The following is a 27,999-nucleotide window of genomic DNA, read 5'->3' on the forward strand; positions in this document are numbered from 1 at the left end:
CCCAGGCATCACAGAGTTTTTAAAAAGCTCCTCAGGTGATTCTAATGTGCATCACTGGGTTGCAAAGTGTGTTGACCTGGAGGAACACCAAAGAGGGAGGTTTAGTTAGATGACTAATATCTTTCAGTGGAGTGAACTTTAAAACTGGCCTTTGCAGGCCAAGTCATGACTGTCATGTGCAGATCACATTGTTTACAACAAAGAGAGTCAAACCCCTGATATTGGCCATGTCCCTCCCCTTCTTTCCTGAGCTCGTGGTCAGTGTCACTGAGTAGACTTAACTCATTGATAACTTCTGATTTGCTTTCCTACTGGGCCTAGTGCAGCTTCAGAGCCCTCCCTTACAGAGAGCTCTGAGAAACCAGATATTAGAGAACCTCTCTGATGAGTGACTGATTTCCCAAGGAGACACTCAGAGTGCCAGGAAGAGAAAGAAGGGTGAAGGATGAAAAGAGCCACTTTTGGGGAAATATAAAGCAATGAGAAGGATCTCCCCTTCCCCAACTTTCTTGACTCTCAAGAGTATATTTGGATTTTTGCAGTTTGTAAGGCTTTGGAGAAGTGGTTCTCACGTTGGGCTGTACCCACAGAATTTCTGATTCAGTACTCCTGGGGTGCAAGCCAAGCATTCATATTTCTAACAAGTCCCGGGGTGATGCTGATATTTGGGGGTTTTGAGTTTGAAAACCATTGCTTTAAGGTGCTCTTGAGATATCAGAAAGGTTAGAGTGGCTGGATCCATCTAGATGTTTTTTGCCCAGAATTCATAGGTTAAGCATAGAATTTAGCTTATGTCAAATTAGATACAGGTTGGTAAGAACGTGTTGAGGGGGTATTATTTTAAGCTACTAGAAGCAGAGATCTAGGTAGCGTTTGGAATATTTGAGTTATGCAACGAAGAGTTTGATTGAATTTGAATTGCTTCCAAGATATGGAAGCATATCGTGTTTATCCTGTCTGTAAGATAGGAGTCAGCACTAATTCTACCTTGTTTTCTTGAGAGTGGTCCTCTGAGGTTGCCATGCACTGATTCAGGTCATTTTTGACACACTGGCTGTTTTGTTGATCATTTTACTATGATTAGTTTTACCATAATGTCAGTTTCTTAGCTAACATTTCACTTGGATCATTTTTGTTCCTAACCACTCGTTGGTGGTATTTTTAAAGTAAAGAAGGGTTTGGATGAGGACAGTTTGGCATTAGAATGTCCAACGTCAAAACATTATGTATCACAAGAAATTATTAATAGTGCTTCTTTCTGGGGAGTAAGACTGGGAAGAATTTGGGGGGAGTTGCTTTCTTTTTTTTTTTTACTGTAAGTTTCATCCCTTCTGCATTGATGGAATTAAAAAAAATCAGACAAACATATTACTTTTATAATACAAAATTTAAATTCATCTGTAAATTAGGTGGCATATCCCAATGAGATGAGAGTAAGATCCAGAGGGGCTCAGGATAAAATTGCTTGAAAAGGGATAGCAAATCAAGGAAGACTTTGATATTAGGGGCAAGAGAAACTCCAGGATGGCCCCATCTCTTTGTTAGACCTGCCTAGGAATGAGTGACTTTAAAATGCTGTGTTGTAGGAGAAATTTAGTAATCCCCTCCTGCCCCATGACACCATCATTAAGTAAAGGTTCTTAGGTGCAACAACAGAAGATGGGTTGGCCTAATTTAAGCAGAAAAGCAATTTACAGGGTGAAGATATTGGGTGCTTCCCAGAATTGATGGAAAAGCTGGAGAATGGGGCTTCAAAAGTGAGCCAAGACCCAAGGGAAGTTTGCAGCAGAGAACAAATCAAGGTCACTCCAGTGGAAGCATCACCACCACCACTGTGACTGCCCTTTTCCTAGGGTCACTCCCTCCAGATTCATGAAGTCCCAGGCTGGAGTATCCGATAGGTTGAGACTGGGTTACATGTCTAGCACCTCGTTCATGGGTAGTGATTGGGAATATCTGGTCCCTTTCTGCTTCCATAGGGCGTTTTAGGACCCTGCCTTTCCCTAGACTCACACAAAAGGGGAAATTCCCCTTTTAAGGGGACTGAAAGGCTGAGCATTTCTACATATACACCCACGAAAAGAGCAACAATGAGAACCTGCAAATCTCCAACATCCTAATGTAACTCTTCCTTTCTATTTCTAAGCATATTCACATGTTTGATCCTCACAGCACCATTTTCTAATTGAATTGCCTTTGTTTTTGTTGTTGTTGTTGTTTTTGTTTTTTTTGTGGTACGCGGGCTTATCCCTCTTGTGGCCTCTCCCGTTGCGGAGCACAGGCTCTGGACGCCCAGGCTCAGTGGCCATGGCTCACGGGCCCAGCCGCTCCGCGGCATGTGGGATCTTCCCAGACCGGGGCACGAACCCGTGTCCCCTGCATCGGCAGGCGGACTCTCAACCACTGCGCCACCAGGGAAGCCCTGCCTTTGTTTTTTACTGTTTGTTATGTAGTTCGTTTGTTACTGTTTTTACTGTTTATATGTAGTTTGCAGATATTTTCTCCCAATCTGTAGCATGTCTTTTCATCTTCTTAACAGGGTCTTTTGCAGAGCAAAAGTTTTTAACTATGATGAAGTTCAATTTATCCATTTTTCCTTTTATGAATTGTGCTTTTGATTTCAAGTCAAAGAACTCTTTGACTAGCTCTAAATTTCAAAGATTTTCTTCTGTTTAATCCTAAAAGTTTTGTCATTTTATGTTTTACATTTAAGTCCATGATCTATTTTGAGATAGTTTTTGTATAATATATGAGACTTAGGTTGACCTATGGAAGTCTAATTGTTCCAGCATTATTTGTTGAAAAGGCTGTCTTTCCTCTATTGAATTACTTTTGCAATTTTGTCAAAAATCAGTTGGGTTTATATATGTGAATTTATTTCTGTTTCTATATTCTATTCTATTGATCTACAAGTATATCCTTCCACTAATAATACACTATTTATTACAGTAACTATATAATGAGTCTTGGCATCAGACTCACTCTTCTTACTTTTTTCTTTTTCAAAATGAAGCTATTTCAGTTACTTTGCCTTTATGTATAAATTTTAGAATAATCTTATGTCTACAAAAATCTTGGTTTTATTCAATAATGATGCATATTTTAGCTCCTAAACATTATAGTTTTGGGACTTCCCTGGTGGTGCAGTGGTCAAGACTCCACGTTCCCAATGCAGGGGACCCAGGTTTGAACCCTGGTCAGGGTACTAGATCCCACATACATGCCGCAACCAAGAGTTCACATGCCGCAACTAAGGAGCCGGTGAGGTGCAACTAAGGATCTGGTGGGGTGCAACTAAGGAGCCCACGAGCCACAACTAAGGAGCCTGCCTGCTGCAACTGAGACCCAGTGCAACCAAAATAAATAAATAAATAAATAATTTTTTTTTTTAAAGTTACAGTTTTTACAACAGGCTAGATATTAGATATTATAGGTGGTTGAAGGGAAACAACTCACTTCGTATTTAAATTTACAGTTTATCACTCAAAAAAACCTTTTCATGAAAAATGTCTTTTTAAATGTAATAATTTTAAAAACATAGGAAACTTCTTAAGAAGTTCAGATATTATTAGAAATAAAATAGGCCCACTGACTTGTAGACAGCTTAAAAGAAAACTTCTCTGAAACTGCACACTAAATGTGGCCATTAGTGTGTGAACTACAATGGTGTGTTAAAAACTACTGAATGATTTTCAGAAGAATATCTAGAGAAAATTAAAACAAGAATAGATTTGGTAAATCTAGATACTTGATAGTTCAAAAAAATTGTATAAATCTTAAATTATCAGCACCCAAAATTTTAAATGTTATGATCCATAACATCATTTTCTTTAGGGCACTATTTTTTTTTTTAACTAATTAATTAATTAATTTATTTTTGGCTATGTTGGGTCTTCGTTGCTGTGCTCGGGCTCTCTCTAGATGTGGCGAGCGGGGACTGCTCTTCGTTGTGGTGCTCAGGCTTCTCATTGTGGTGGCTTCTCTTGTTGTGGAGCATGGGCTCTAGGCGTGCGGGTTTCAGTAGTTGCAAACTCCGGGCTCTGTAGTTGTGGCTCACGGGCTCTAGAGCGCAGGCTCAGTAGTTGTGGTGCCTGAGCTTAGTTGCTCCACGGCATGTGGGATCTTCCCGGACCGGGGCTCGAACCTGTGTCCCCTGCATTGGCAGGCAGATTCTTTTTTCTTCTTTCTTTTTTTTTTTTTTTTTTTTTTTTTGCGGTACACGGGCCTCTCACTGTTGTGGCCTCTCCCGTTGCGGAGCACAGGCTCCGGACGCGCAGGCTCAGCGGCCATGGCTCACGGACCCAGCCGCTCCGCGGCATGTAGAATCTTCCTGGACCGGGGCATGAACCCGTGTCCCCTGCATCGGCAGGCGGACTCTCAACCACTGCGCCACCAGGGAAGCCCAAGCCGGCGGATTCTCAACCACTGTGCCACTAGGGAATTCCCTAGGGCACATTTTTAACACCTTTTGACTTGTATAAATAAAACATCCTACTGTTTTCTCAGTTCAATTTATAGTATAATTCAACAGGACTTTTGGTGACTGCTGGGGTTCACACTAAGTCATGAATTGTAGCGTATTCTGCAGTCACGCAAATGGGTTCTCTGTTACTTTTTTGTAAGTATATATACTGTGCAGAAATCTTTCTCTTAAAAACAGCAGCTACAGTAATCCATCTTCAAATATTCCCAAGCAGCCAGCTTCTGAGGCATTTCTTACGGTGTATATAAAGTCAGCCACTGTATTCTTTAGGTGGAACAAAGAGGTTATTTCATGACTGGTTGAGGATGACTTCTGCAATCAGTGACAAAGGTACTCAGTAACTGACCAAAATGCCTTCTTTATAGGATACAATTCACTTATAATCTTATGCTTAAATTGTATGCTTAAAAAGTGCTGTGCTTTCCACCTGTGACTATTGGCCTTGCCTATCATTCTGCAAAATCATCTGGAGGAGCAGGCCATCCATGTTCCTGCTTCATCATAGGTAGACATATCTGCAGTTATATTTCTAAAATCTAGTGGAAGTTTCCAAGTGTCCCTTGGGATTTATTTTGTGTGATAGTCCAATAAAAATTTGTTCCAAAGATCTCAAAGTTTAACCTTTCCAGATAGAACTAAATTGTAATATTTCTTAATCTTAACCTTTGCCCAGTGCTCTTAGCAAAGGTAAAGGTAAAATGATAAAAATCTTTGAAGTTTATTTTGTCCTTCTTGCGCTAATCTTAGCAAAAGAGCTGAACTATCACTCTAGCTCTGTCATGCCATCTTCAAATTCCACCGCCCCTTTAATTAATTTTTTTGCCAAATTCACATTGATTAGCTGCCCTGAAATCCCACACTTTCGATGATGCACTGACACTAATAGGGTCTAGGTTTAAATCATTACAAAACTGTTGAATCCCATCAACTCCAATTTATTTTCACCTCGCGGACCTTTGTACTTGCTATACAGTTGTTCTAGCTTCGTCTCGTCTACTGGATTTCTCGTGGATCCTTTGTAGAATGAGTCTGGGTTTTGGAAGAAGTTGCTAGTTCTCACTCATTCAGTGTTAAACAGTACAATATGTCGCAGTTTTTTCACCAGCCTGAGTAAATGCCATGACTGGGGGCCTTGTTTTTCTCAGACAGTTTAAACTTACGCCTACCTGGCACTTCTAAATGGGTCTGAGGCTCCCCTCAGAGGCTCCACAGCATCACTGTGGCTGGCTCTGCAGGTCCAGGCCACTAGCCACTTCATTTTAAATAGATGTCAGCAGACCACTATCCTAGCTGCCCCTCCGCAGGTAGTACTTTTCTGATGGGTTCTCAGTCTGGGTTATGCATATAAGCAGTTACTTTTCATAATACTTTTCCACCAAGAGGTGGCACTAATAATTCCCCTTATTTCCATAGTACCCCAGGAATAAGACTTGTGTGGCATTTAGAACATATCTTTTGTACTTTTTTGAGTTGAAACATGGCTGATTTTTAAGAGTATCTAAGGCAGAAAACACCCAGCATTCCTGATCAAGTCTTTAGCATGTTGCCTTTCTCCTGGATTACTGGCTTCTAGCTCCAGTCTCTTCTTTCACTCCTTGTCTAAACACCTTGGTTGGTCTTCCAACAAAACAAGATGAGTAGAAGTCATGAGAAAAACACAGAGAGAAATACAAAATCCATATGCTGAAGTCCCTTTCCATGGGAGAAAGGATGACATTAATGTTGATTGTCTGGACTGGAGAAGAACTCAATTTTGAACAAATTGACTAAACATTTATTGCAGAGTTACTCCATGCATAGTACTATTCTATATATTCCCTGTGAATGTATAGAACTCTAATACCTAAGATCCTATTCTCAAAGCCTATACCCTAATTGAGATAAAATTGGCACACGAAGTACATGTGAGATCTATAATTTCAGTGTACAGTGTATGAATAGGATGGTATTATCAGAAGAACGAGTAGAGTAAAATACTACGTGAGTTTGGAGGAGGTAAAGAATAATTCAGTCAGTCAGTCAATCAGTATTTATTGAACACCCCCTATGTCAGTGTTCTTGGCATAGAGAATACAATGTTGATAAAGACAGATAAGATTTCTGCCTTCAGGGAAGGCCTCTCTGAGGAGGTGACACTTGAGCTGAGACCTAAATACTGAGAAGAAGATAGATATTTGAAGAACTAGAGGAGGAGCTTTCCAAGCAGAAGGAACATTTAGTGAAAAGCCCCAAGGCAGACATTGGCTTGATCTGTTTCAGGGAAGGAAGAAGGCTTGGGTGGCTGGAGGATAGTGAACAAGGAGAGGATGGCAGAAGACATGGGTGTAGAGGTGGGTGGAAGTCACAGATCATGTGGGGGATTTGTAGGCCATGGTGAGGAACTGGATTTGTGACTCTGGGGATGGCTTTATGGAAGAGGCAGAACTTGAGTTGGGACAGTTGAAGAATGGTGGACTTGGCTTGTTGGAGGGAAGGGAGAGGGCGATAGAGGTTGAGGGTTGTGGCAGTGCTCATTCAAGTGCTGTGGTAGCCCCTCCTCAGCCCACCCTGTGTCACAGGGTGATGAGGGTTGCTGCCTGAAGATGGTGATGATGACGACGTCGATGATAGTCATGACAGTTGCCAGCACTTAATGAGTGTTTACCTAGTGCCAGGCACTGTGAAAAGCCCTTTACCGTGGATCATCTCATGTCTTATCATATCTGCCCTTCGAGTTGGGTGCAATTATTATGCACATTTCAGAGATGAGAACACAGAGAGGCTAAGTAAATAGTGGTGTAAGTGGTTTGCTAAAACGTGGCATATTCATTTTCCTGTTCTCAAAAGAAAGAACATCAAATGAGCTAGAACTTGTTTTTCAGAAGCCAGGAAAACAGAAGCCGAGTATTTGCCTCCCTCCCTGGAAGAGAGAGGAGAGAGGCAAAGCTCACTCAGTGTGGGTGATGAGGAAATGGGTGCCCCGGGTCTTATGGGGACAGGCCTTTTACATGGAGCTAAACCTCCTAGTTCTGTCAGTCAGACAAGGGTTCTGTGAAGGAAAGCCAGCGTTTGCTCCCATGATTCTCAGTCCTTTGGGAAGCACAGAGTGCTCAGAGGAGCCTCACTGCTTACAAGTGAAGCACGAGGCCCCTTAAGACGGGCCAACTTGTATCAATGTCTCCGGCTGTCACTGTTGGCCGGTTGGGCATGTAATATTCTGACTCAGTTTCTTCATGTGCAAAATGAGGACAATGGTACCTACCTTGTGGGGGTATTAGGAGGATTAAGATGATGTAAAATGCTTGGTGGTGACAACAATGTTTCCCATTTACCTGTGTTTACTCTGTGCACAGCCTGGTAAAGAGGAAGTGCTTAATTAATGGAGCAGTTTATGCTTATTATTATTATTCCCTAACTCATCTAGTCTCTTCTGTTGCTCTGTGACACCCACACTGTGGAAATCACCACTTTCCTTCCTTTCCTCCAGCCAGGCTCTACTCCCTGCACACCCAGATGTTTCCCTGTTCTCTGTCCTTTTCTCATGCTGAGCCCTAAATCGTCAATTCGGCCGTCTCCTGACACCAAACCATCAATGCCCCTATGCTAGTTTGCAGATATTTCAAATTCAACTGGTTCCATCCCAGTGTTCTCTCAAAAAATGTTTTCCAATGCTCAAAATTTTAGCTTTTAGTTTAGAAATTAAACAGTTTATCTAATTTATTCTTAAGCCTTGTGCTTTTTTAGAGTATGATCTCAATATTACGGAGTGACCAGAAGCAATGAATGCCAAAACCACTGCGCCTTCCACAGAGTCAAAAGATGGTGTAATTTTGTGAAATGGAGGAAATATGCATTTTGAATGGGATTAAAAAAACCTATTACTCACTTCCTTTCCTTCCTGCAGAGAGTTCTGAGCACATTAAGTAACAGTTTATGACTGACTCAGCATCCCTCCCTGGAATGTTAGTCATTAAGTGTTCTCTAAAAGTAGTGTCTTCAAGGACTGCTGAGATGGGGATGGCCAGCCTCTAGCAGCCATGAGCATTAGGGCTTGGGAAAGCCAACCCTGAGGCTGTCAGGACTGGTGCCACACTCCAAGTGTACAGTTCCTTTGGGGTAATCTGATCATTGACTGAACATTTGGTGATGTTAAGAAATTATTGTTCATTGTTTTAGATGTAATCATTAGTTATCTTTTGTATTTATTTATTCATTCATTTATTTATGCATGCATGCATGCACACCGCGCCATGCGGCATGTGGGATCTTAGTTCCCCAACCAGGATCAAACTCGTGCCCAGTGCAGTGGAAACGTGGAGTCTTAACCACTGGACCACCAGGGAAGTCCCTACAGTTATCTTTTAAAAATAATTCTTATCTTTGTGTTTTGTTTTTTTTTTTTTTTTTTTTTGCAGTACGCAGGCCTCTCACTGCTGTGGCCTCTCCCGTTGCGGAGCACAGGCTCCGGACGTGGAGGCTCAGTGGCCATGGCTCACGGGCCCAGCCGCTCTGCGGCATGTGGGATCTTCCTGGACCGGGGCACGAACCTGTGTCCCCTGCATCGGCAGGCAGACTCTCAACCACTGCGCCACTAGGGAAGCCCAAAAATAATTCTTATCTTTGAAAGATACATATTGAAGATTGAATTGATGAAATGATATGATGCTTGAATTCTGCTTCAAAATAATCTAGTTCAGACTGAGGGATATAGGTGGAAACAAGATTGACCATAATCTGATCATTTTTAAATCTGAGTGATAGGTATAATGTGATGGTTCCTTATATTCTTCTCTCTACTTTTCTATAATTTTGGAATTTTCCATAATAAAAATAATTTTTTTAGGTGCATGGGTAAGCTTTAGTGCACAGACCAGGTACTGTTCTGGTTGTTCAAGACTTTAGGCCCATGCAGGGGTCCTAGGTGAGCTTTTACTGTCAATGTTGGTGAACACACAGCCTGTGCCTGATGAATATTGAATGAGTAAATGAAAGCAGAGAGGCATAAAGCTCTGACCCTTTTCTTGCTGTCTTTGCAGCGGAGCCCAGGGGGAATACGCTGGGCTGGCCACTATCCGAGCCTACTTAGACGGGAAAGGAGAGAGACACAGAACAGTGAGTGTGGACCGTTTGCTCACCGTCGGGGGGTGGGGGGAGGGCAGCAGGTTCAGCTTTAGGGTCCCTTTCATTCTGTGGGACACTCCCTCCAAGTCTTCTTGGAAGAAGCTGGGGAAACATAAAATCAAGAAACAAATGTCTGTGAACTGGCTATTACGATCCTTGCCTCCAAGACGTTTCACTGGACCATTTTGAGGGAAAACATTTGGAGATAAAAGGCTTTCTCTCAAAGCCAGTCTGTAAAAGTCAGCCAGTTGGCTGTGGACCTGCTCCCCGCAGGGAGCAAAGGGAGGAAGGGGCAGGAATGTTGCCATTCCAAGCCTCCCTCCTTGGCTCAGCCCTGGACAGAGGGCAGAGACTGAGCTTTCATTCTTCTGTAACTCCTACTGTGCCTGAGCACAGTTCTTGTCATATGTATGCTCAGAAAATATTTATTGAATAAATAAATTCCCTATTAAGTGATTCTCAGCTCTAAGCAACAAAAGAAGACATGGGACATGGAGCAGAGTTCACGGTTCTGCTTCTTTGTTTGCTTTGGGTGAGAGTCTACTCTCTAGGGTCCAAACTGCTTTTGGGGGGCCCTTGTGCGGCCAGCAGGTGCTAATGGGCTCGCCAGGCCTCCACTAATCCCCAAAGGCAGTGCCTTTAGCAGATGACCTAACAACACAGGCTTCAGATTGTGGCTGAAGGAGGTCTGTGTTCCTGGGACCTTCATTTTGGTGATGGCCACGCTAAACTTGAACTGCATGAGCTGTGGAGGTGGTGGTAGAGGGAGCAGTGGGTAGGATCCAGGAGCAGGTCGAAGCGTCTGCCCAGCCCGGGAGAGTTAGAGGAAAAGGTGCTGGGGTGGTCTGGCTGCCCACATAAGTGGGGTGCAGTGGGTGGTAGTCCAATCTTAGTCCATTCCTGGTTTTATTAAAGCTGGAAGATTGTTTATGGCCAGTTGCCTGGATTTTGCAGTGAAGAATTTAAATACTATTTCACTTCCCTTTCACAAAAGGGGAGAAAAAAAATTTTCTCCCACCTTCCCTTGTTTATCCATCCTGATTACACAGGTGTGTTTTCCCAGGCCTTCGTCCTGGTTGGGGAATAGAATTGATTTTCAAAGACCTTTCGGAAAACAGGACATTTATTACTTGAATAAGTTATTGAAGACTGGCCACATGCAAGGTACTGTGTGTGCCAGTCCAGAGAGAGATCAAGCGATAAATCAGACAGATACAGTCCCTGATATTTCAACTTTTTTTTTTTCGCTTGGGTGTTGAATTCTTTAACTTTCTAAGGAAGGGTTAGTTTGGAATTACAATTATTCTTTGGACCTCAGAACCTCAGCACTGTCATAGAGTCAGAAAGGAAACACTGGGACTCCAGTGAGAGGATGCCAGATGACTGACATTTAAAGTTGCTTTCTCTATTTTTCCTCCGTGGCTTCCATGTACTCAGTAGGCCCTGGAACTTCCCATTGTTATGTTCTTTAACCATGAGGTGTCTGGGACTCCTGGGGAGGGAGCCATTCATCCTGTGTAACCATCTTCATGTCGCTCCTGCTTTATGGAGAGGCCGCCGAGATCTACACTGTGGTGCTTGTGGAAGGCCAGTGAGCAGCTAGTGAGAAAAGGCCAGCTAAACCCCGGGTCTGTCCACTCTGTGATACTTCCCATCCCTCCTGGGTTCCCTGCTCTTTAGTCTGACACCCGGAGCTATCTGTGAATGTCTAGGAGTTGGGGACCAAACCAGAAAGGTCAACGAAAAAGGATGAGAGACGTTTTGATTGGGCCTGGGCAGAGTTCTTCTGTGACTCATGGATTCTTTTTAGCTCCTTTTCCTTCTTTGTTTTTTCCAGTCCTCCCTTCTCTCTCAGCCCCCTTGTGTGTGACTTTTCTTCTGGCACCGCTCTTCACACTACCATCACTGAAATGTTGGGAGAGGTTATTCCACTGAAGGACAGAGAGGAGTGGGATGCTGCATTTTGGGGGGTGGGTGAGGGGAGGCAGGGAAGGCTACCCAGTCACTGAGCTTGTAGAAATACAGAACTCTTAAGTTTGGAAATGTTGGCATCCTTTCTAGATTAAAGATTTTAAGTAAACCTGACTTTTTTAGTTAGAGAAAAAGAAAATGACTTATTATTCAAATAATCAGGGAGGACTTTTCAGCATCAGAGATGTCTAAGACAGCTGTTTCCATACAACAGACTCTAATGGAATCTAGTAAAATATATCCTTCTTTTGGAAAAAAAAAGAATGTGGGGAAGTCATGTGCTACAGAATCTCCCGGGTTCCTGATGATTCTCTTATTTCAAGCTGTTTTGGAAGTTATTTTCACATTTACTCTTAGGTTAAATTTCAGAGGTTCCTAAAATGCAGTGGCCAAGTTCTTGATTTACCAGTTTAACTTGAGAGAATACAAATTATTTAACAAACACTTATCTAGAAATTACCCTGTGCCAGGCACTGTCCTAAACACTTTATGATTATTAACTCAATTTGCCTGTCAAATACTAACTCAGGTTTGTGGATCAGAGGCTGAATTTCCTATACAAAGGGAAAACGCTGACCAAAAAACTCCCCAAAAAACAAAAAAAACCCACCGCCAAAAAACACCCCCAAAACCTGTATGTATTTTTCTTTTCTCAGCTGCCTGAGGCAAAGGAGTGGCCTTTTGTTTTTCGATTTTACCTGTGGTAAGAAATTGATTTCCCTTGCAAAGTAGCCCTCCTCCTTAATCTGTCACTCATTCAGCAAGTCTTTTTTTTTTTTTTTTATAGATTTATTTTATTTATTTATTCATTTGTTTTTTGGCTGCGTTGGGTCTTCCGTTGCTGTGTGCTGGCTTTCTCTGGTTGTCGCGAGTGGGGGCTACTTTTCGTTGCAGTGAGTGGCTTCTCATTGCGGTGGCTTGTTGCGGAGCACAGGCTCTAGGTGCACAGGCTTCAGTAGTTGTGGCACACGGGCTTCAGTAGTTGTTGCTCGTGGGCTTAGTTGCTCCACGGCATGTGGGATCTTACCAGAGCAGGGCTTGAACCCGTGTCCCCTGCATTGGCAGATGGATTCTTAACCACTGCACCACCAGGGAAGCCCCCAGCAAGAGTTTGAGGATGAGCTATGTTGGGTCTGTACCAGGTGCATTGGGGGGTTAGAAAAACACAGCATCCACCTAAACACTAACCAAAGGGGGTTAGTGTTGATAAAATAGCAAATCTGGATCCTGTTATTTCCAAGTCCTTTGCAACGCCACAATTTTTAAAGTGAGGATCCACATAGAAAATCAGAAACATCTAACAGCAAAAAATTCCTGACAAAACCACTGAGACCTTTTCTTTCCGCTAATCCTTATATCAGGATGTGTATTAGTTTCCCATGGCTACTGTGACAAATTAGTACAAATTTAGTGGCTTAGAACAACACAGGTTTATTTTCTTACAGTTATGGAGGCTAGAAGTCTGAAATTGGTTTCACTTGGCTAAAGTCAGTGTGTTGGCAGGGCTCGTTCCTTCTGGAGGATCCAGGAGAGAATCTGTTTCTTTGCCTTTCCTAGTTTCTGGAGGCCTCCTACATTCCTTGACTCATGGCCCCTTCCTGCCATCACTCCAACCCCTTGTTCAGTTATCACATCTTCTACCTCCTCTGTAGTCAGAGCTTCCCCTGGTTCCTCATGATGAGAACACTTGTGAAGGCATTTAGGGTCCAACCTATAATGCAGATTTCAAGATCCCATCTCAAGATCCTCAATTTCTCACCTCAAGATCCTTAACTTAATCACACCAGCAAAATCCCTTTTGCCAAATAAAGTCACATTCGTAGACTCTGGGATTAGAATGTGGACACATTTGGATGCTATTCAGTGTATCGCAAGATGAGTGACATTTTTAGCTTGGATGTTTTTGTCGCCTCGTAACTTCTCTGGTATGAATTCTTCATTGCAGCCTTTAACAAATATTTTATATTCACTTTTAAATATTCACCTTTCCCTTCCTTGATCAGTGTTCTGCCCAGAAGGTATCCTTTTATCCAAAGATCCTTTGGTAGAATAAAAATATCTTGTGAGAAAGGAAAAATAACTCCAGCTTTGGTCCTGAGAAATTAAAGAATTTAATACAAAAGGGAAACATTTAAACAAGAAAAAGGATTTGAGGACAACACAGCATAATCAGCATGAGACCAGTAACCATTCAAAAGAGGCACTAACTCTCTGTCTGAAGAAGAACAACAAAGTAATTTCATGTTTGCCTCTGTTTGTAGTTCTCTTTGGATCACATGCATTTTGCTTAAGTAGATGGCTTTGCTGTTTTTGAGGAAACGGCTGTAAGCTAAATTTCCCCTTCATAAGCCCATTTTTATGATGCCCATCCATTTCTCTTCAAGGGGTGCCAGTATTGGTTCTGGGATTTAAAAAAATGAAAAACAGGATTGTTTTCAGGGTCAATATTGCTTCTTCTTGTTGCTTTCTGTTGGAGGGAACTCCATGAGGCCCTTTCCTGTAGTGGGGCACCATCATATCATACAGAGCACCTGTGTTCACATGATTTGGGGGCAGGAAGTGAAAATGATTTAAATCTGGGGATTTTTTTTTTTTTTTTTTTTGCGGTACGCGGGCCTCTCACTGTTGTGGCCTCTCCCATTGTGGAGCACAGGCTCCGGATGCACAGGCTCAGTGGCCATGGCTCATGGGCCCAGCCGCTCCGCGGCATGTGGGATCTTCCCGGACCAGGGCACAAACCCGTGGCCCCTGCATCGGCAGGTGGACTCTCAACCACTGCACCACCAGGGAAGCCCTAAATCTGGGAATTTTAATGTTGTGCGTGCCTACCATCCGCCTTCCATAAGAATTCAGCACATCTTTAAGCTCTGGCTTAGGTTCTAGCTCTTGACATACTTTCTCTTGATCTCTTCAACTTGAAGTGGCACCCCGTTATTCTGAGTTCCTTTGGTACCTGTGGGCTCTAGACATTTTTTTAAAAGAATTTTTATTTCCCCAATTATACTGACAACGACAAGATGCTTTGGAAAGAGAGGAACGGCTTCCTCAGATAAGGGAGGAGGAAATGTTTCCACTGGCCAAGGAGACTAGGTTGAGGTGATGTAGTCCCTGTTTAAAGGGTCCTTTTATTTATTTATTTATTTTTATATTTTAATCTGACCGCACCGCCCGGCATGTGGGATCTTTGTTCCCCAACCAGGGATCGAACCCGCGTCCCCTGCATTGGAAGCGCGGAGTCTTAGCCACTGGACCTCCAGGGAAGTCCTTCTAGACATTTATTTATATGGATGCCAGCCTTGTCAGTGAATGCAGTGTGTGAGCACAGGGCAGGGGCTGATCGGCATTTGTGCTTAGTTATGATTCTCATGGCAACTAACAATTCATTGCACAGAGTAAGCATCCAATAATGAAGTAGTCATTGGTGTGTTGGCACTGGGAGGCCTTGGAATATGTCGACTATTACTTCTTCTGGTCTCAGTAGAGCCAAGCAGAGCACTGGAGCTGTGATGTGTGCATTTGAGTCCTAGAGTTTAACTTCCAATCTCATGTTCTTGTAAGGTGCTTTCTATATATTATAGCTGAGACAAGGTTAGAATAAGTCTAGGCCTGTTTTTGGTGTTGCTGGGATAAGGGAGGAGAGTATTAATATTCTGAAAGTCTTTAGGGAACAGTATTTGGGGATTCAGTGTAAACTCCTGTTGGACATTGTTTTGTAGTACGGTACTAATGAAATAGTAGTAAACTTTAAGGCACTACTGGTCAATTTAAATAGAGCATGTGGCACCTATTGAATTTGTGCTCCAAGTATTTTGTAGGACTTTTCTGTCATTATGAATAGCCTGGTGATTTTTCTCTCCTTCCTTCCTTTCATTCCACTCCTAAGGTTTGCCTCATTCCAAAATCCGCACATGGAACCAATCCTGCAAGTGCACACATGGCAGGCATGAAGATTCAGCCCGTGGAGGTGGATAAATACGGGAATATCGATGCAGCTCACCTCAAGGCTATGGTACTCATCTTCCACTTAACAGATGGGGGAGGTCTGGGTTGGAAAGAAGTTGTGGGGATCAGGGATGGTTTATCTTCTTTTGCATTCTAATTAAAAGACTGCAGTTCCTCCTCTGAATGAGTCTAGGGGGAATGGCATAAAATCAGACAACCTAGCTGACTCTATAAGAAAAATAAAAGCAAGAGTCACATTTCTGGTCCAGAGTAAAGCTGACCACAGTCTATTTTACCTCTTCCTTCTCTAACAGGGAGAAAGTCCTTTACGCTGAAATCCCCTCATCTAATGTGTGCATGTGTAAGAAACTGAATTATTCACGGTGGTAGTAAGGATACTCCTTGCAGGATCTACCTGCCTCCTTCTGCCCAACCTTCCCCTCCTTCCCCCATTAACAGTCACACTGGCAGTCACTGGTATTCTCAATCTTTGTGTTGGGAATTAAAATGTAAATGTAGATTTTGCAGATGCTTGTGATGGGCCCAGCCGTTACCTGCTGAATTTCAGGCAATATTCCATCTTCCTTCTTCCAGCACCAATCCCCACTCCCAACCTCCCAACCTCCAGGAAGAGGTTGCCTAGCAACTGTATCTGCTTTCCACTGGTGGACTGGAGGCTGCATCTTAAGAGGGAAGGAAATCACTTGAATAGCAATGTGATTTTGTCGGGGTTATTAGGTATGGAGACTGAGAACTTCATGTAACTACCTCAAAGGGAAGATGAAAACACACAACGCTGCTCACCTCTCGTACCCACCCTCCTGCTTCCATAGCTCCATAAAGTTTTTACTGATAAACATTTTGGGCCTGTAGTTATAATTATTAAGTCTCTCCAAAATAGGATATGACCTTAAAATTTTTTTTTTTCATTTCCACATGAGCCTGTTCACTGACTTGCTGGTCAAAAAAACAGGAACATGCCTTTTATATATGCTTGCCTTCTGTCAAAAGGAAAAACGATGGAGTTTTTTTTTAATCAGAGCAGAACACTCCTAGTGGGAATTCTAATTTCAGTAGAATGGGAGGGAAAGGGGATAAGGGTGGATATGGCAAGATGAGCAGAGAGAGATTAACTGTGAGAATCAACTTGTCTGGAACCGAAAAGATCTGAAGTAATTATTGAGATGATTTGAACCGAAGGAAAACCACTTTAGAGAGTTGAGCCCAAAATACCCAAAAATCTTCTGAACAGTTTTTTGGTTTTGACAATGGAGACCTATCCTGAAGGGATCTTGTTATTTCTTTGGAATGATTTACAAAGGGGGTAATGGCTGTGGATCTTCTATTAGCGGCATCCTACATTGAGACAGTTCCAGAAATGAAAAGAACAAGTCTTCGTCTTTCTTAATCCTTTAAAATAAAAAGCGAGGGATTGGCTAAGAAAGAAACATTCCCTCTCATTGTCTCCCTCTGCCCTTTTTTATCTTTCAGGTGGATAAACACAAGGAGAACCTGGCAGCAATCATGATTACGTACCCATCCACCAATGGAGTGTTTGAAGAGAACATCGGAGATGTGTGTGACCTGATCCACCAACACGGAGGACAGGTCTACCTGGACGGAGCAAATATGAATGCTCAGGTGGGCAGTGTGAGAGGGCTCCCTGAGAAAATGGTTAAGTACAAAAAAAAAAAATTCATTTTCTTTGATTTCTTGCCACTTGTCTTAAAACATGACACTGAATTCAGAACAGAGACTGACTTTTTCTATATTGCCAAATCAAAGAAAGTATGTACCACAATTTCACTGAGATTACAGACCCTAAGGAGGTCATGGGCGATGCTGAGGAGGAGGTAAAAAGGTTGAAGGGAAGCAGGGAGTGAGCTGAATGTCCTTAGCTTGTCACAGGGTGTTATCCCTCTGGGGGTGCTAAAGGCAATGAGGTCACCTGACTCCCTTTCTGAGGGAATTTAGACCCAAGTTTTGGCCACTGGTGGCTGTTGATCTTCCATGGCCTTGGACTAGCTTCAGCTTCATCAGTGTGAAACAGCTGAATAGCTCTGTCCCCGAAGGGCTGATCCTGACTTCTTGGCAGGGCTTCGGGGGTGTGGTGGTGGTCTGTGTGATGTGTACCTTTGAGGAAATGCGTTAGGGAGACTGGAGGACAGGGACTTATCATCTTTTTAAGAGTCTTCTCAGCTTCCTCCTCTCCTTTTTTTTAAAAAATAAATTTATTTATTTATTTTGGGCTGCATTGGGTCTTCGTTGCTGCGCGCTGGCTTTCTCTAGTTGCGGCGAGCAGGGGCTACTCTTTGTTGCTGTGCACGGGCTTCTCATTGCGGTGGCTTCTCTTTGTTGCGGAGCACGGGCTCTAGGCGCACGGGCTTCAGTAGTTGTGGCTTGCGGGCTCTAGAGCGCAGGCTTAGTATTTGTAGCGCACGGGCTTAGTTGCTCTGTGGCATGTGGGATCTTCCCAGACAAGGGCTGGAACCCGTATCCCCTGCATTGGCAGGTGGATTCTTAACCACTGCGCCACCAGGGAAGTCCCTTTTTTTAAAAAAAAAAGTTTTTTTAACCATTTCAGACTCTCTGCTTTTCTTTGCTCCTGTCTGATTTCTTTTGAGTAGTCCAGGGATTCTATTGCTTCAATAGCATAAATGGATTCTTTATCTTTGACCACATTCACAATTAGTCCAAATGCCAAAGTGGCAGGAACACTCATTGAATGTTGTGGCCAGTACCAGGATGGTCCAGGAAAGCTGTCAGCCTCCCTTTCTCTCCCTCGGCTCAGTATTCTCTCCAACAGCCTTTCAGCCCTTTATAGCCACGTGCCCTAAGGGGCCCTTTGGTAAAGTGCATGATACCCAAAGCAGGGGTGCTAGAAATTGCCTGTTTCAATAGCAGGGAGGTACTATCCTTTCTTGCGCTAGGGGTACTTCCTCTTCTCCCTCTTGGGGTGAATACTTAGGAATTGACTGTATATTCAAATCTGTATTTTAAAATCTAAATTAGGCTAAAAAGTCAGTTGCTGTTTCCATAGAAACCACAAGCCACGCTGCCTGTGGGATGCCAGGTTTTGGTTGCAGTATTTTTTTTTTTTTTAACATCTTTATTGGAGTATAATTGCTTTACAATGTAGTGTTAGTTTCTGCTGTATAACAAAGTGAATCAGCTATATATATACATATATCCCCATATCCCCCCCCAACCTCTTGTGTCTCCCTCCCACCCTCCCTATCCCACCCCTCTAGGTGGTCACAGAGCACCGAGCTGACCTCCCTGTGCTATGCAGCTGCTTCCCACTAGCTATCTGTTTTACATTTGGAAGTGTATATTTGTCAATACTACTCTCTCACTTTGTCCCAGCTTACCCTTCCCCCTCCCCATGTCCTCAAGTCCATTCTCTACGTCTGCGTCTTTATTCCTGTCCTGCCCCTAGGTTCATCAGAACCATGTTTTTGTGTGTTTTTTTTAAGATTCCATATAAATGTGTTAACACACGGTATTTGTATGACAAATTTGTATGACAGACTCTAGGTCCATGCACCTCACTACAAATAGTTGAATTTCGTTTCTTTTTATGGCTGAGTAATATTCCGTTGTATATATGTGCCACATCTTCTTTATTCATTCATCTGTCGATGGACACTTAGGTTGCTTCCATGTCCTGGCTATCGTAAATAGTGCTGCAATGAACGTTGTGGTACATGTCTCTTTTTTTTTTTTTTTTTTGCGGTACATGGGCCTCTCACTGCTGTGGCCTCTCCCGTTGTGGAGCACAGGCTCCAGACGCGCAGGCTCAGTGGCCATGGCTCACTGGCCCAGCCGCTCCATGGCACGTGGGATCCTCCTGGACCGGGGCACGAACCCGTGTCCCCTGCATCGGCAGGCGGACTCTCAACCACTGCACCACCAGGGAAGCCCCATGCCTCTTTTTGAATTATGGTTTTCTCAGAGTATATGCCCAGTAGTGGGATTGCTGGGTCATATGGTGGTTCTATTTGTAGTTTTTTAAGGAACCTCCATACTGTTCTCCATAGTGGCTGTATCAATTTACATTCCCACCAACAGTGCAAGAGGGTTCCCTTTTCTCTACACCCTCTCCAGCACTTATTGTTTGTAGATATTTTGATGATGGCCATTCTGACTGGTGTGAGGTGATACCTCATTGTAGTTTTGATCTGCATTTCTCTAATGGTTAGTGATGTTGAGCATCCTTTCATGTGTTTGTTGGCAATCTGTGTATCTTCTTTGGAGAAATGTCTATTTAGGTCTTCTGCCCATTTTTGGATTGCGTTGTTTGTTTTTCTTGACACTGAGCTGCATGAGCTGCTTGTATATTTTGGAGATTAATCCTTTGTCCGTTGCTTTGTTTACAAATATTTTCTCCCATTCTGAGGCCTGTCTTTTCGTCTAGTTTATGATTTCCTTTGCTGTGCAAAAGCTTTTAAGTTTTATTGGGTCCCATTTGTTTATTTTTGTTTTTATTTCCATTTCACTAGGAGGTGGCTCAAAAAGGATGTTGCTGTGATTGATGTCATAGAGTGTTCTGCCTATGTTTTCCCCTAAGAGTTTTATAGTGTCTGGCCTTAAATTTAGGTCTTTAATCCATTTTGAGTTTGTTTTTGTATACAGTATTAGGGAGTGTTCTAATGTCATTCTTTTACATGTAGCTATCCAGTTTTCCCAGCACCATTTATTGAAGAGACTCTCTTTTCTCCATTGTATATTCTTGCCTCCTTTATCAAAGATAAGGTGATCATATGTGTGTGGGTTTATCTCTGGGCTTTCTATCCTGTTCCATTGATCTATATTTCTGTTTTTGTGCCAGTACTATACTGTCTTGATGACTGTAGCTTTATAGTATAGTCTGAAGTCAGGGAGCCTGATTCCTCCAGCCCTGTTTTTCCTCCTCAAGATTGCTTTGGCTCTTCGGGGTCTTTTGTGTTTCCATACAAATTGTGAAATTTTTTGTTCTAGTTCTGTGGAAAATGCCAGTGGTAGTTTGATAGGGATTACACTGAATCTGTAGATTGCTTTGGGTAGTATAGTCATTTTCACAATGTTGATTCTTCCAATCAAGAACATGGTATATCTCTGTATCTCTTTCTATGTCTTTAATTTTTTTCATCAGTATCTTATAATTTTCTGCATACAGGTCTTTTGTCTCCTTAGGTAGGTTTATTCCTAGGCATTTTATTGTTTTTGTTGCAATGGTAAATGGGAGTGTTTCCTTAATTTCTCTTTCAGAATTTTCATCATTAGTGTATAGGAATGCAAGAGATTTCTGTGCATTAATTTTGTATCCTGCTACTTTACCAAATTCATTGATTAGCTCTAGTAGTTTTCTGGTAGCATCTTTAGGATTCTCTATGTACAGTGTCATGTCATCTGCAAAGAGTGATAGTTTTTCTTTTCTGATTTGGATTCCTTTTATTTCTTTTTTTTTTTTCATTGTAACAAATTCAATAAATTCTTTTTTTTTTTTTTTTTTTAACATATGTTCCCATATCTCTTCCCTCTTGCGTCTCCCTCCCTCCCACCCTCCCTATCCCACCCCTCCAGGCGGTCACAAAGCACCGAGCTAATCTCCCTGTGCTATGCGGTTGCTTCCCACTAGCTATCTACCTTACATTTGGTAGTGTATATATGTCCATGCCTCTCTCTCGCTTTGTCACAGTTTACCCTTCCCCCTCCCCATATCCTCAAGTCCATTCTCTAGTAGGTCTGTGTCTTTATTCCTGTCTTACCCCTAGGTTCTTCATGACATTTTTTTTCTTAAATTCCATATATATGTGTTAGCATACAGTATTTGTCTTTCTCTTTCTGACTTACTTCAGTCTGTATGACAGACTCTAGGTCCATCCACCTCATTACAAATAGCTCAATTTCGTTTCTTTTTATGGCTGAGTAATATTCCATTGTATATATGTGCCACATCTTCTTTATCCATTCATCCAATGATGGACACTTAGGTTATTTCCACCTCCGGACTATTGTACATAGAGCTGCAATGAACATTTTGGTACATGACTCTTTTTGAATTACGGTTTTCTCAGGGTATATGCCCAGTACTGGGATTGCTGGGCTATATGGGAGTTCTACTTGTAGTTTTTTAACGAACCTGCATACTGTTCTCCACAGTGGCTGTACCAATTCACATTCCCACCAGCAGTGCAAGAGTGTTCCCTTTTCTCCACACCCTCTCCAGCATTTATCGTTTCTAGATTTTTTGATGATGGCCATTCTGACTGGTGTGAAATGATATCTCATCGCAGTTTTGATTTGCATTTCTCTAATGATTAATGATGTTGGGCATTCTTTCATGTGTTTGTTGGCAGTCTGTATATCTTCTTTGGAGAAATGTCTATTTAGGTCTTCTGCCCATTTTTGGATTGGGTTGTTTGTTTTTTTGTTATTGAGCTGCATGAGCTGCTTATAAATTTTGGAAATTAATCCTTTGTCAGTTGCTTCATTTGCAAATATTTTCTCCCGTTCTGAGGGTTGTCTTTTGGTCTTGTTTATGGTTTCCTTTGCTGTGCAAAAGCTTTGAAGTTTCATTAGGTCCCATTTGTTTATTTTTGTTTTCATTTCCATTTCTCTAGGAGGTGGGTCAAAAAGGATCTTGCTGTGATTGATGTCATAGAGTGTTCTGCCTATATTTTCCTCTAAGAGTTTGATAGTTTCTGGCCTTACATTTAGGTCTTTAATCCATTTTGAGCTTATTTTTGTGTATGGTGTTAGGGAGTGATCTAATCTCATACTTTTCCATGTACCTGTCCAGTTTTCCCAGCACCACTTATTGAAGAGGCTGTCCTTTCTCCACTGTACATTCCTGCCTCCTTTATCAAAGATAAGGTGACCATATGTGCATGGGTTTATCTCTGGGCTTTCTATCCTGTTCCATTGATCTATCTTTCTGTTTTTGTGCCAGTACCATACTGTCTTGATTACTGTAGCTTTGTCGTATAGTCTGAAGTCAGGGAGCCTGATTCCTCCAGCTCCGTTTTTCGTTCTCAAGATTGCTTTGGCTATTCGGGGTCTTTTGCGTTTCCATACAAATTGTGAAATTTTTGTTCTAGTTGTGTGAAAAATGCCAGTGGTAGTTTGATAGCGATTGCATTGAATCTGTAGATTGCTTTGGGGTAGAGTCATTTTCACAGTGTTGATTATTCCAATCCAAGAACATGGTATATCTCTCCATCTATTTGTATCATCTTTAATTTCTTTCATCAGTGTCTTATAATTTTCTGCATCCAGGTCTTTTGTCTCCTTAGGTAGGTTTATTCCTAGATATTTTATTCTTTTTGTTGCAATGGTAAATGGGAGTGTTTTCTTGATTTCACTTTCAGATTTTTCATCATTAGTGTATAGGAATGCCAGAGATTTCTGTGCATTGATTTTGTATCCTGCTACTTTACCATATTCATTGATTAGGTCTAGTAGTTGTCTGGTAGCATCTTTAGGATTCTCTATGTATAGTATCATGTCATCTGCAAACAGTGACAGCTTTACTTTTTCTTTTCCGATTTGGATTCCTTTTATTTCCTTTTCTTATCTGATTGCTGTGGCTAAAACTTCCAAAACTATGTTGAATAAGAGTGGTGAGAGTGGGCAACCTTGTCATGTTCCTGATCTTAGTGGAAATGCGTTCAGTTTTTCACCATTGTGGACGATGTTGGCTGTGGGTTTGTCATATATGGCCTTTATTATGTTGAGGAAAGTTACCTTTATGCCTACTTTCTGCAGGGTTTTTATCATAAATGGGTGTTGAATTTTGTCGAAAGCTTTCTCTGCATCTACTGAGATAATCATATGGTTTTTCTCCTTCAATTTGTTAATATGGTTTATCATATTGATTGATTTGCGTATATTGAAGAATCCTTGCATTCCTGGAATAAACCCCACTTGATCATGGTGTATGATCCTTTTCATGTGCTGTTGGATTCTGTTTGCTAGTATTTTGTTGAGGATTTTTGCATCTATGTTAATCAGTGATATTGGCCTGTAGTTTTCTTTCTTTGTGACATCTTTGTCTGGTTTTGGTATCAGGGTGATGGTGGCCTCGTAGAATGAGTTTGGGAGTGTTCCTCCCTCTGCTATATTTTGGAAGAGTTTGAGAATGATAGGTGTTAGCTCTTCTCTAAATGTTTGGTAGAATTCGCCTGTGAAGCCATCTGGTCCTGGGCTCTTGTTTGTTGGAAGATTTTTAATCACAGTTTCAGTTTCAGTGCTTGTGATTGGTCTGTTCATAATTTTTATTTCTTCCTGATTCAGTCTTGGCAGGTTGTGCATTTCTAAGAATTTGTCCATTCCTTCCAGGTTGTCCATTTTATTGGCATAGAGTTGCTTGTAGTAATCTCTTATGATATTTGTATTTCTGCAGTGTCAGTTGTTACATCTGCTTTTTCATTTCTAATTCTATTGATTTGAGTCTTCTCCCTTTTTTTCTTGATGAGTCTGGCTAATGGTTTATCAATTTTGTTTATCTTCTCAAAGAACCAGCTTTTAGTTTTACTGATCTTTGCTATCATTTCCTTCATTTCTTTTTCATTTATTTCTGATCTGATTTTTATGATTTCTTTCCTTCTGCTAACTTTGGGGTTTTTTTGTTCTTCTTTATCTAATTGCTTTAGGTGCAAGGTTAGGTTGTTTATTTGAGATGTTTTCTGTTTCTTAAGGTAGGATTGTGTTGCTATAAACTTCCCTCTTAGAACTGCTTTTGCTGCATCCCATAGGTTTTGGGTCATCATGTCTCCATTGTCATTTGTTTCTAGGTATGTTTTCATTTCCTTTTTGATTTCTTCAGTGATCACTTCGTTATTAAGTAGTGTATTGTTTAGCCTCCATGTGTTTGTATTTTTTACAGATCTTTTCCTGTAATTGATATCTAGTCTCATAGCGTTGTGGTCAGAGAAGATACTTGATACAATTTCAATTTTCTTAAATTTACCAAGGCTTGACTTGTGACCCAAGATATGATCTATCCTGGAGAATGTTCCATGAGCACTTGAGAAAAATGTGTATTCTGTTGTTTTTGGATGGAATGTCCTATAAATATCAATTAAGTCCATCTTGTTTAATGTATCATTTAAAGCTTGTGTTTCCTTATTTATTTTCATTTTGGATGATCTGTCCATTGGTGAATGTGGGGTGTTAAAGTCCCCTACTATGAATGTGTTACTGTCGATTTCCCCTTTTATGGCTGTTAGTATTTGCCTTATGTATTGAGGTGCTCCTATGTTGGGTGCATAAATATTTACAGTTGTTATATCTTCTTCTTGGATCGATCCCTTGATCATTATGTAGTGTCCTTCTATGTCTCTTCTAATAGTTTTTATTTTCAAGTCTATTTTGTCTGATATGAGAATTGCTACTCCAGCTTTCTTTTGATTTCCATTTGCATGGAATATCTTTTTCCATCCCCTCACTTTCAGTCTGTATGTGTCCCTAGGTCTGAAGTGGGTCTCTTGTAGACAGCGTATATACAGGTCTTGTTTTTGTATCCATTCAGCCAGTCTGTGTCTTTTGGTTGGAGCATTAAACCATTTACATTTAAGGTAATTATCGATATGTATGTTCCTATTACCATTTTCTTAATTGTGTTGGGTTTGTTATTGTAGGTCTTTTTCTTCTCCTGTGTTTCCTGCCTAGAGAAGTTCCTTTAGCATTTGTTGTAAAGCTGGTTTGGTGGTGCTGAATTCTCTTAGCTTTTGCTTGTCTGTAAAAGTTTTAATTTCTCCGTCGAATCTGAATGAGATCCTTGTTAGGTAGAGTAATCTTGGTTTTAGGTTTTTCCGTTTCATCGGTTTAAATATGTCCTGCCACTCCCTTCTGGCTTGCAGAGTTTCTGCTGAAAGATCAGCTGTTAACCTCATAGGGATTCCCTTGTATGTTTTTTGTTGATTTTCCCTTGGTGCTTGTAATGTTTTTTCTTTGTATTTAATTTTTGTTAGTTTGATTAATATGTGTCTTGGCGTATTTCTCCTTGTATTTTTCCTGTATGGGACTCTCTGTGCTTCCTGGCCTTGATTGACTATTTCCTTTCCCATGTTAGGGAAGTTTTCAACTATAATCTCTTCAGTTATTTTCTCAGTCCCTTTCTTTTTCTCTTTTTCTGGGACCCCTATAATTCGAATGTTGGTGTGTTTAATGTTGTCCCAGAGGTCTCTGAGACTGTCCTGAATTCTTTTCATTCTTTTTTCTTTATTCTGCTCTGCAGTAGTTATTTCCACTATTTTATCTTCCAGGTCATTTCTCCATTCTTCTGCCTCAGTTATTCTGCTATTGATTCCTTCTAGAGAATTTTTAATTTCATTTGGTGTGTTGTTCATCATTGTTTGTTTGCTCTTTAGTTCTTCTGGGTCCTTGTTAAACGTTTCTTGTATTTTCTCCATTCTATTTCCAAGATTTTGGATCCCCTTTACTATCATTCCTCTGAATTCTTTTTCAGGTAGACTGCCTATTTCCTCTTCATTTGTTTGTTCTGGTGGGTTTTTACCTTGCTCCTTCATCTGCATATTTCTCTGTCTTCTCATTTTGCTTAACTTACTGTGTTTGGGGTCTCCTTTTCACAGGCTGCAGGTTCGTAGTTTCAATTGTTTTTGGTGTCTGCCCCCAGTGGGTGAGGTTGGTTCAGTGGCTGGTGTAGGCTTCCTGGTGGAGGGGACTGGTGCCTGTGTTCTGGTGGGTGGGGCTGGATCTTGTCTTTCTGGTGGGCAGGGCTGCGTCCGGTAATGTGTCTTGGGGTGTCTGTGAACTTAGTATGATTTTAGGCAGCCTCTTTGCTAATGGGTGGCTTGTGTTCCTGTCTTGCTAGTTTATTGGCATGGGCATCCAGCACTGGAGCTTGCTGGCTGTTGGGTGGAGATGGGTCTTAGCACTGAGATGGAGATCTCTGGGAGAGCTGTCGCTGATTGATATTACGTGGGACTGGGAGGTCTCTGGTGTACCAATGTCCTGAGCTCGGCTTTCCCACCTCAGAGGCTCAGGCCTGACACCAGGCCGGAGCACCAAGACCTTGTCAGCCACACCGCAGGTAGGAGACAGCTAAATATGCAAGTATCTCAGTGGCTTCTTAAGTGATGGGAAGATGTGATGCATGAAGGACACCAACTCAAGTCTCACAGTTTAGTTCTGTGATCTTGGACCAGGCAGTTAACTTCTCTGTGCCTCAGATTTCCTTTTGTGCAGCACCTCCTCGCCCCAGAGGCCCAGTCAAGTGCGAGGGAAGGGCTGTCGCTCACAGGCTGTGCTGGGAGGAAGCCCGGGAGGCTGGTGCAGGACTGCCAGAGCAGTCAGATGCCTGGCACGGTATTAGATGCTCGAGATACGGGAGTGAACGAGAGAGATGATATACTTTGGCCTCCTGAAGTTTATATCCAGTTGTATTTATATCGAGCAGGGCATGTAATTTCCTTGTCTCAATTCTCTCATCTGTGGAGGGAGAAGAGACAGGCACTGCGTCCCACTCACTGTGTTCTTGGGGAAAGCGCTCCGCCTCCTTGGCCTTGGGAGGGCCTCACACCAGCATGTGTAGGGCGAGGGTGGGGTACCTAGTGCCCAGAGGCCTGCCTCCTTGCGGCATTTGGGAGGTAAAGGGGGACCACTTTACCTCCCAACGGGAAACTCAGCGCCCCTGTCCGCAGCCGAAGAACCGGCAGTTTAAAGGCCACGGGCACACGGAAGGCGAAGGATGCTGGCGGGGGCGGCCTGGTTGCGGTATTAAGTGTGTTTCTGTGAACAGCTCCATCTGCCTTTCCTCTCAGGGGGAACAGCATGGCCGCCTCTCCAGAACACCCCTTCGAGCTGTTGACTTTTGCTTTTGGCTCTTTCCCTTTGTGGTAGGTGGGAATCTGTCGTCCTGGAGACGTTGGGTCTGATGTCTCACACCTAAATCTTCACAAGACCTTCTGCATTCCCCATGGCGGAGGTGGCCCTGGCATGGGGCCCATCGGAGTGTGAGTTCTGGGCCCTGGTTGCAGGATGGCTTTGGAGACTGAGAATCAAAGATGGGTCTCAAACTCTCTGTTCTTCTCTTCGAGGTCTTCAAGTGTCAGGATACCTTCACATGTGGCGTGCCTATAAGGGCTGGGTGAGGAGCAGTGAAAGGGGTGCTTTTAGGGTTTGTCTAAGGAGAAACAGACTTAGATTTTGTTAACCACAGTGTGTGACCACACTCAGCTCCCAGTCACGCATAGACAGAGCAGGATTATTAACAGAGTGATGAATAGGGAGCTTTACGGAGCATTATGGCTGAGAACCGGCGTATTAGCACCTAGAAGTGCCTCTCAGACTTTAACTTAGACTTCTAAGCAGCTTTTCTTTGTTTCTTTTTAAAAGCAGCGGATGGTTACGCCTGAGGATCTAACACATAACACGGTGACTGTAGTTGAGAACACTATTGTATAATTGAAATTTGCTAAGAGAGTAGAGCTTAAACGCCCCTCCCCCCAAAAAAAGTGAATTGGGTGTAAGATGTTGAACACTTTGCAGCCTGAATT

At 42.2% G+C, this 27,999-nt stretch overlaps 1 protein-coding gene and 1 pseudogene across 1 annotated transcript in view; one reads left to right on the top strand and one right to left on the bottom strand.

The window, feature by feature from the left end:
• Nucleotides 1–27,999, top strand: part of GLDC (glycine decarboxylase) — a 100,525-nt gene that overhangs the window by 53,914 nt on the left and 18,612 nt on the right. Inside the window, exons 16-19 of the mRNA XM_022573684.2 lie at nucleotides 9,499–9,574; nucleotides 15,438–15,563; nucleotides 16,988–17,137; nucleotides 27,344–27,456. Coding sequence (XP_022429392.2) covers nucleotides 9,499–9,574; nucleotides 15,438–15,563; nucleotides 16,988–17,137; nucleotides 27,344–27,456 — 465 coding nt within the window. The remainder of the gene's footprint in view (nucleotides 1–9,498; nucleotides 9,575–15,437; nucleotides 15,564–16,987; nucleotides 17,138–27,343; nucleotides 27,457–27,999) is intronic.
• LOC111174516 (DCN1-like protein 2 pseudogene) lies at nucleotides 4,773–7,097 on the bottom strand (annotated as a pseudogene).

The sequence above is a fragment of the Delphinapterus leucas genome, chromosome 6 (assembly GCF_059928025.1).
Source record: "Delphinapterus leucas isolate spDelLeu-1000000601 "Yukka" chromosome 6, BTC_Dleu_Yukka2, whole genome shotgun sequence".
NCBI classification, from domain to species: Eukaryota; Metazoa; Chordata; class Mammalia; order Artiodactyla; family Monodontidae; genus Delphinapterus; species Delphinapterus leucas.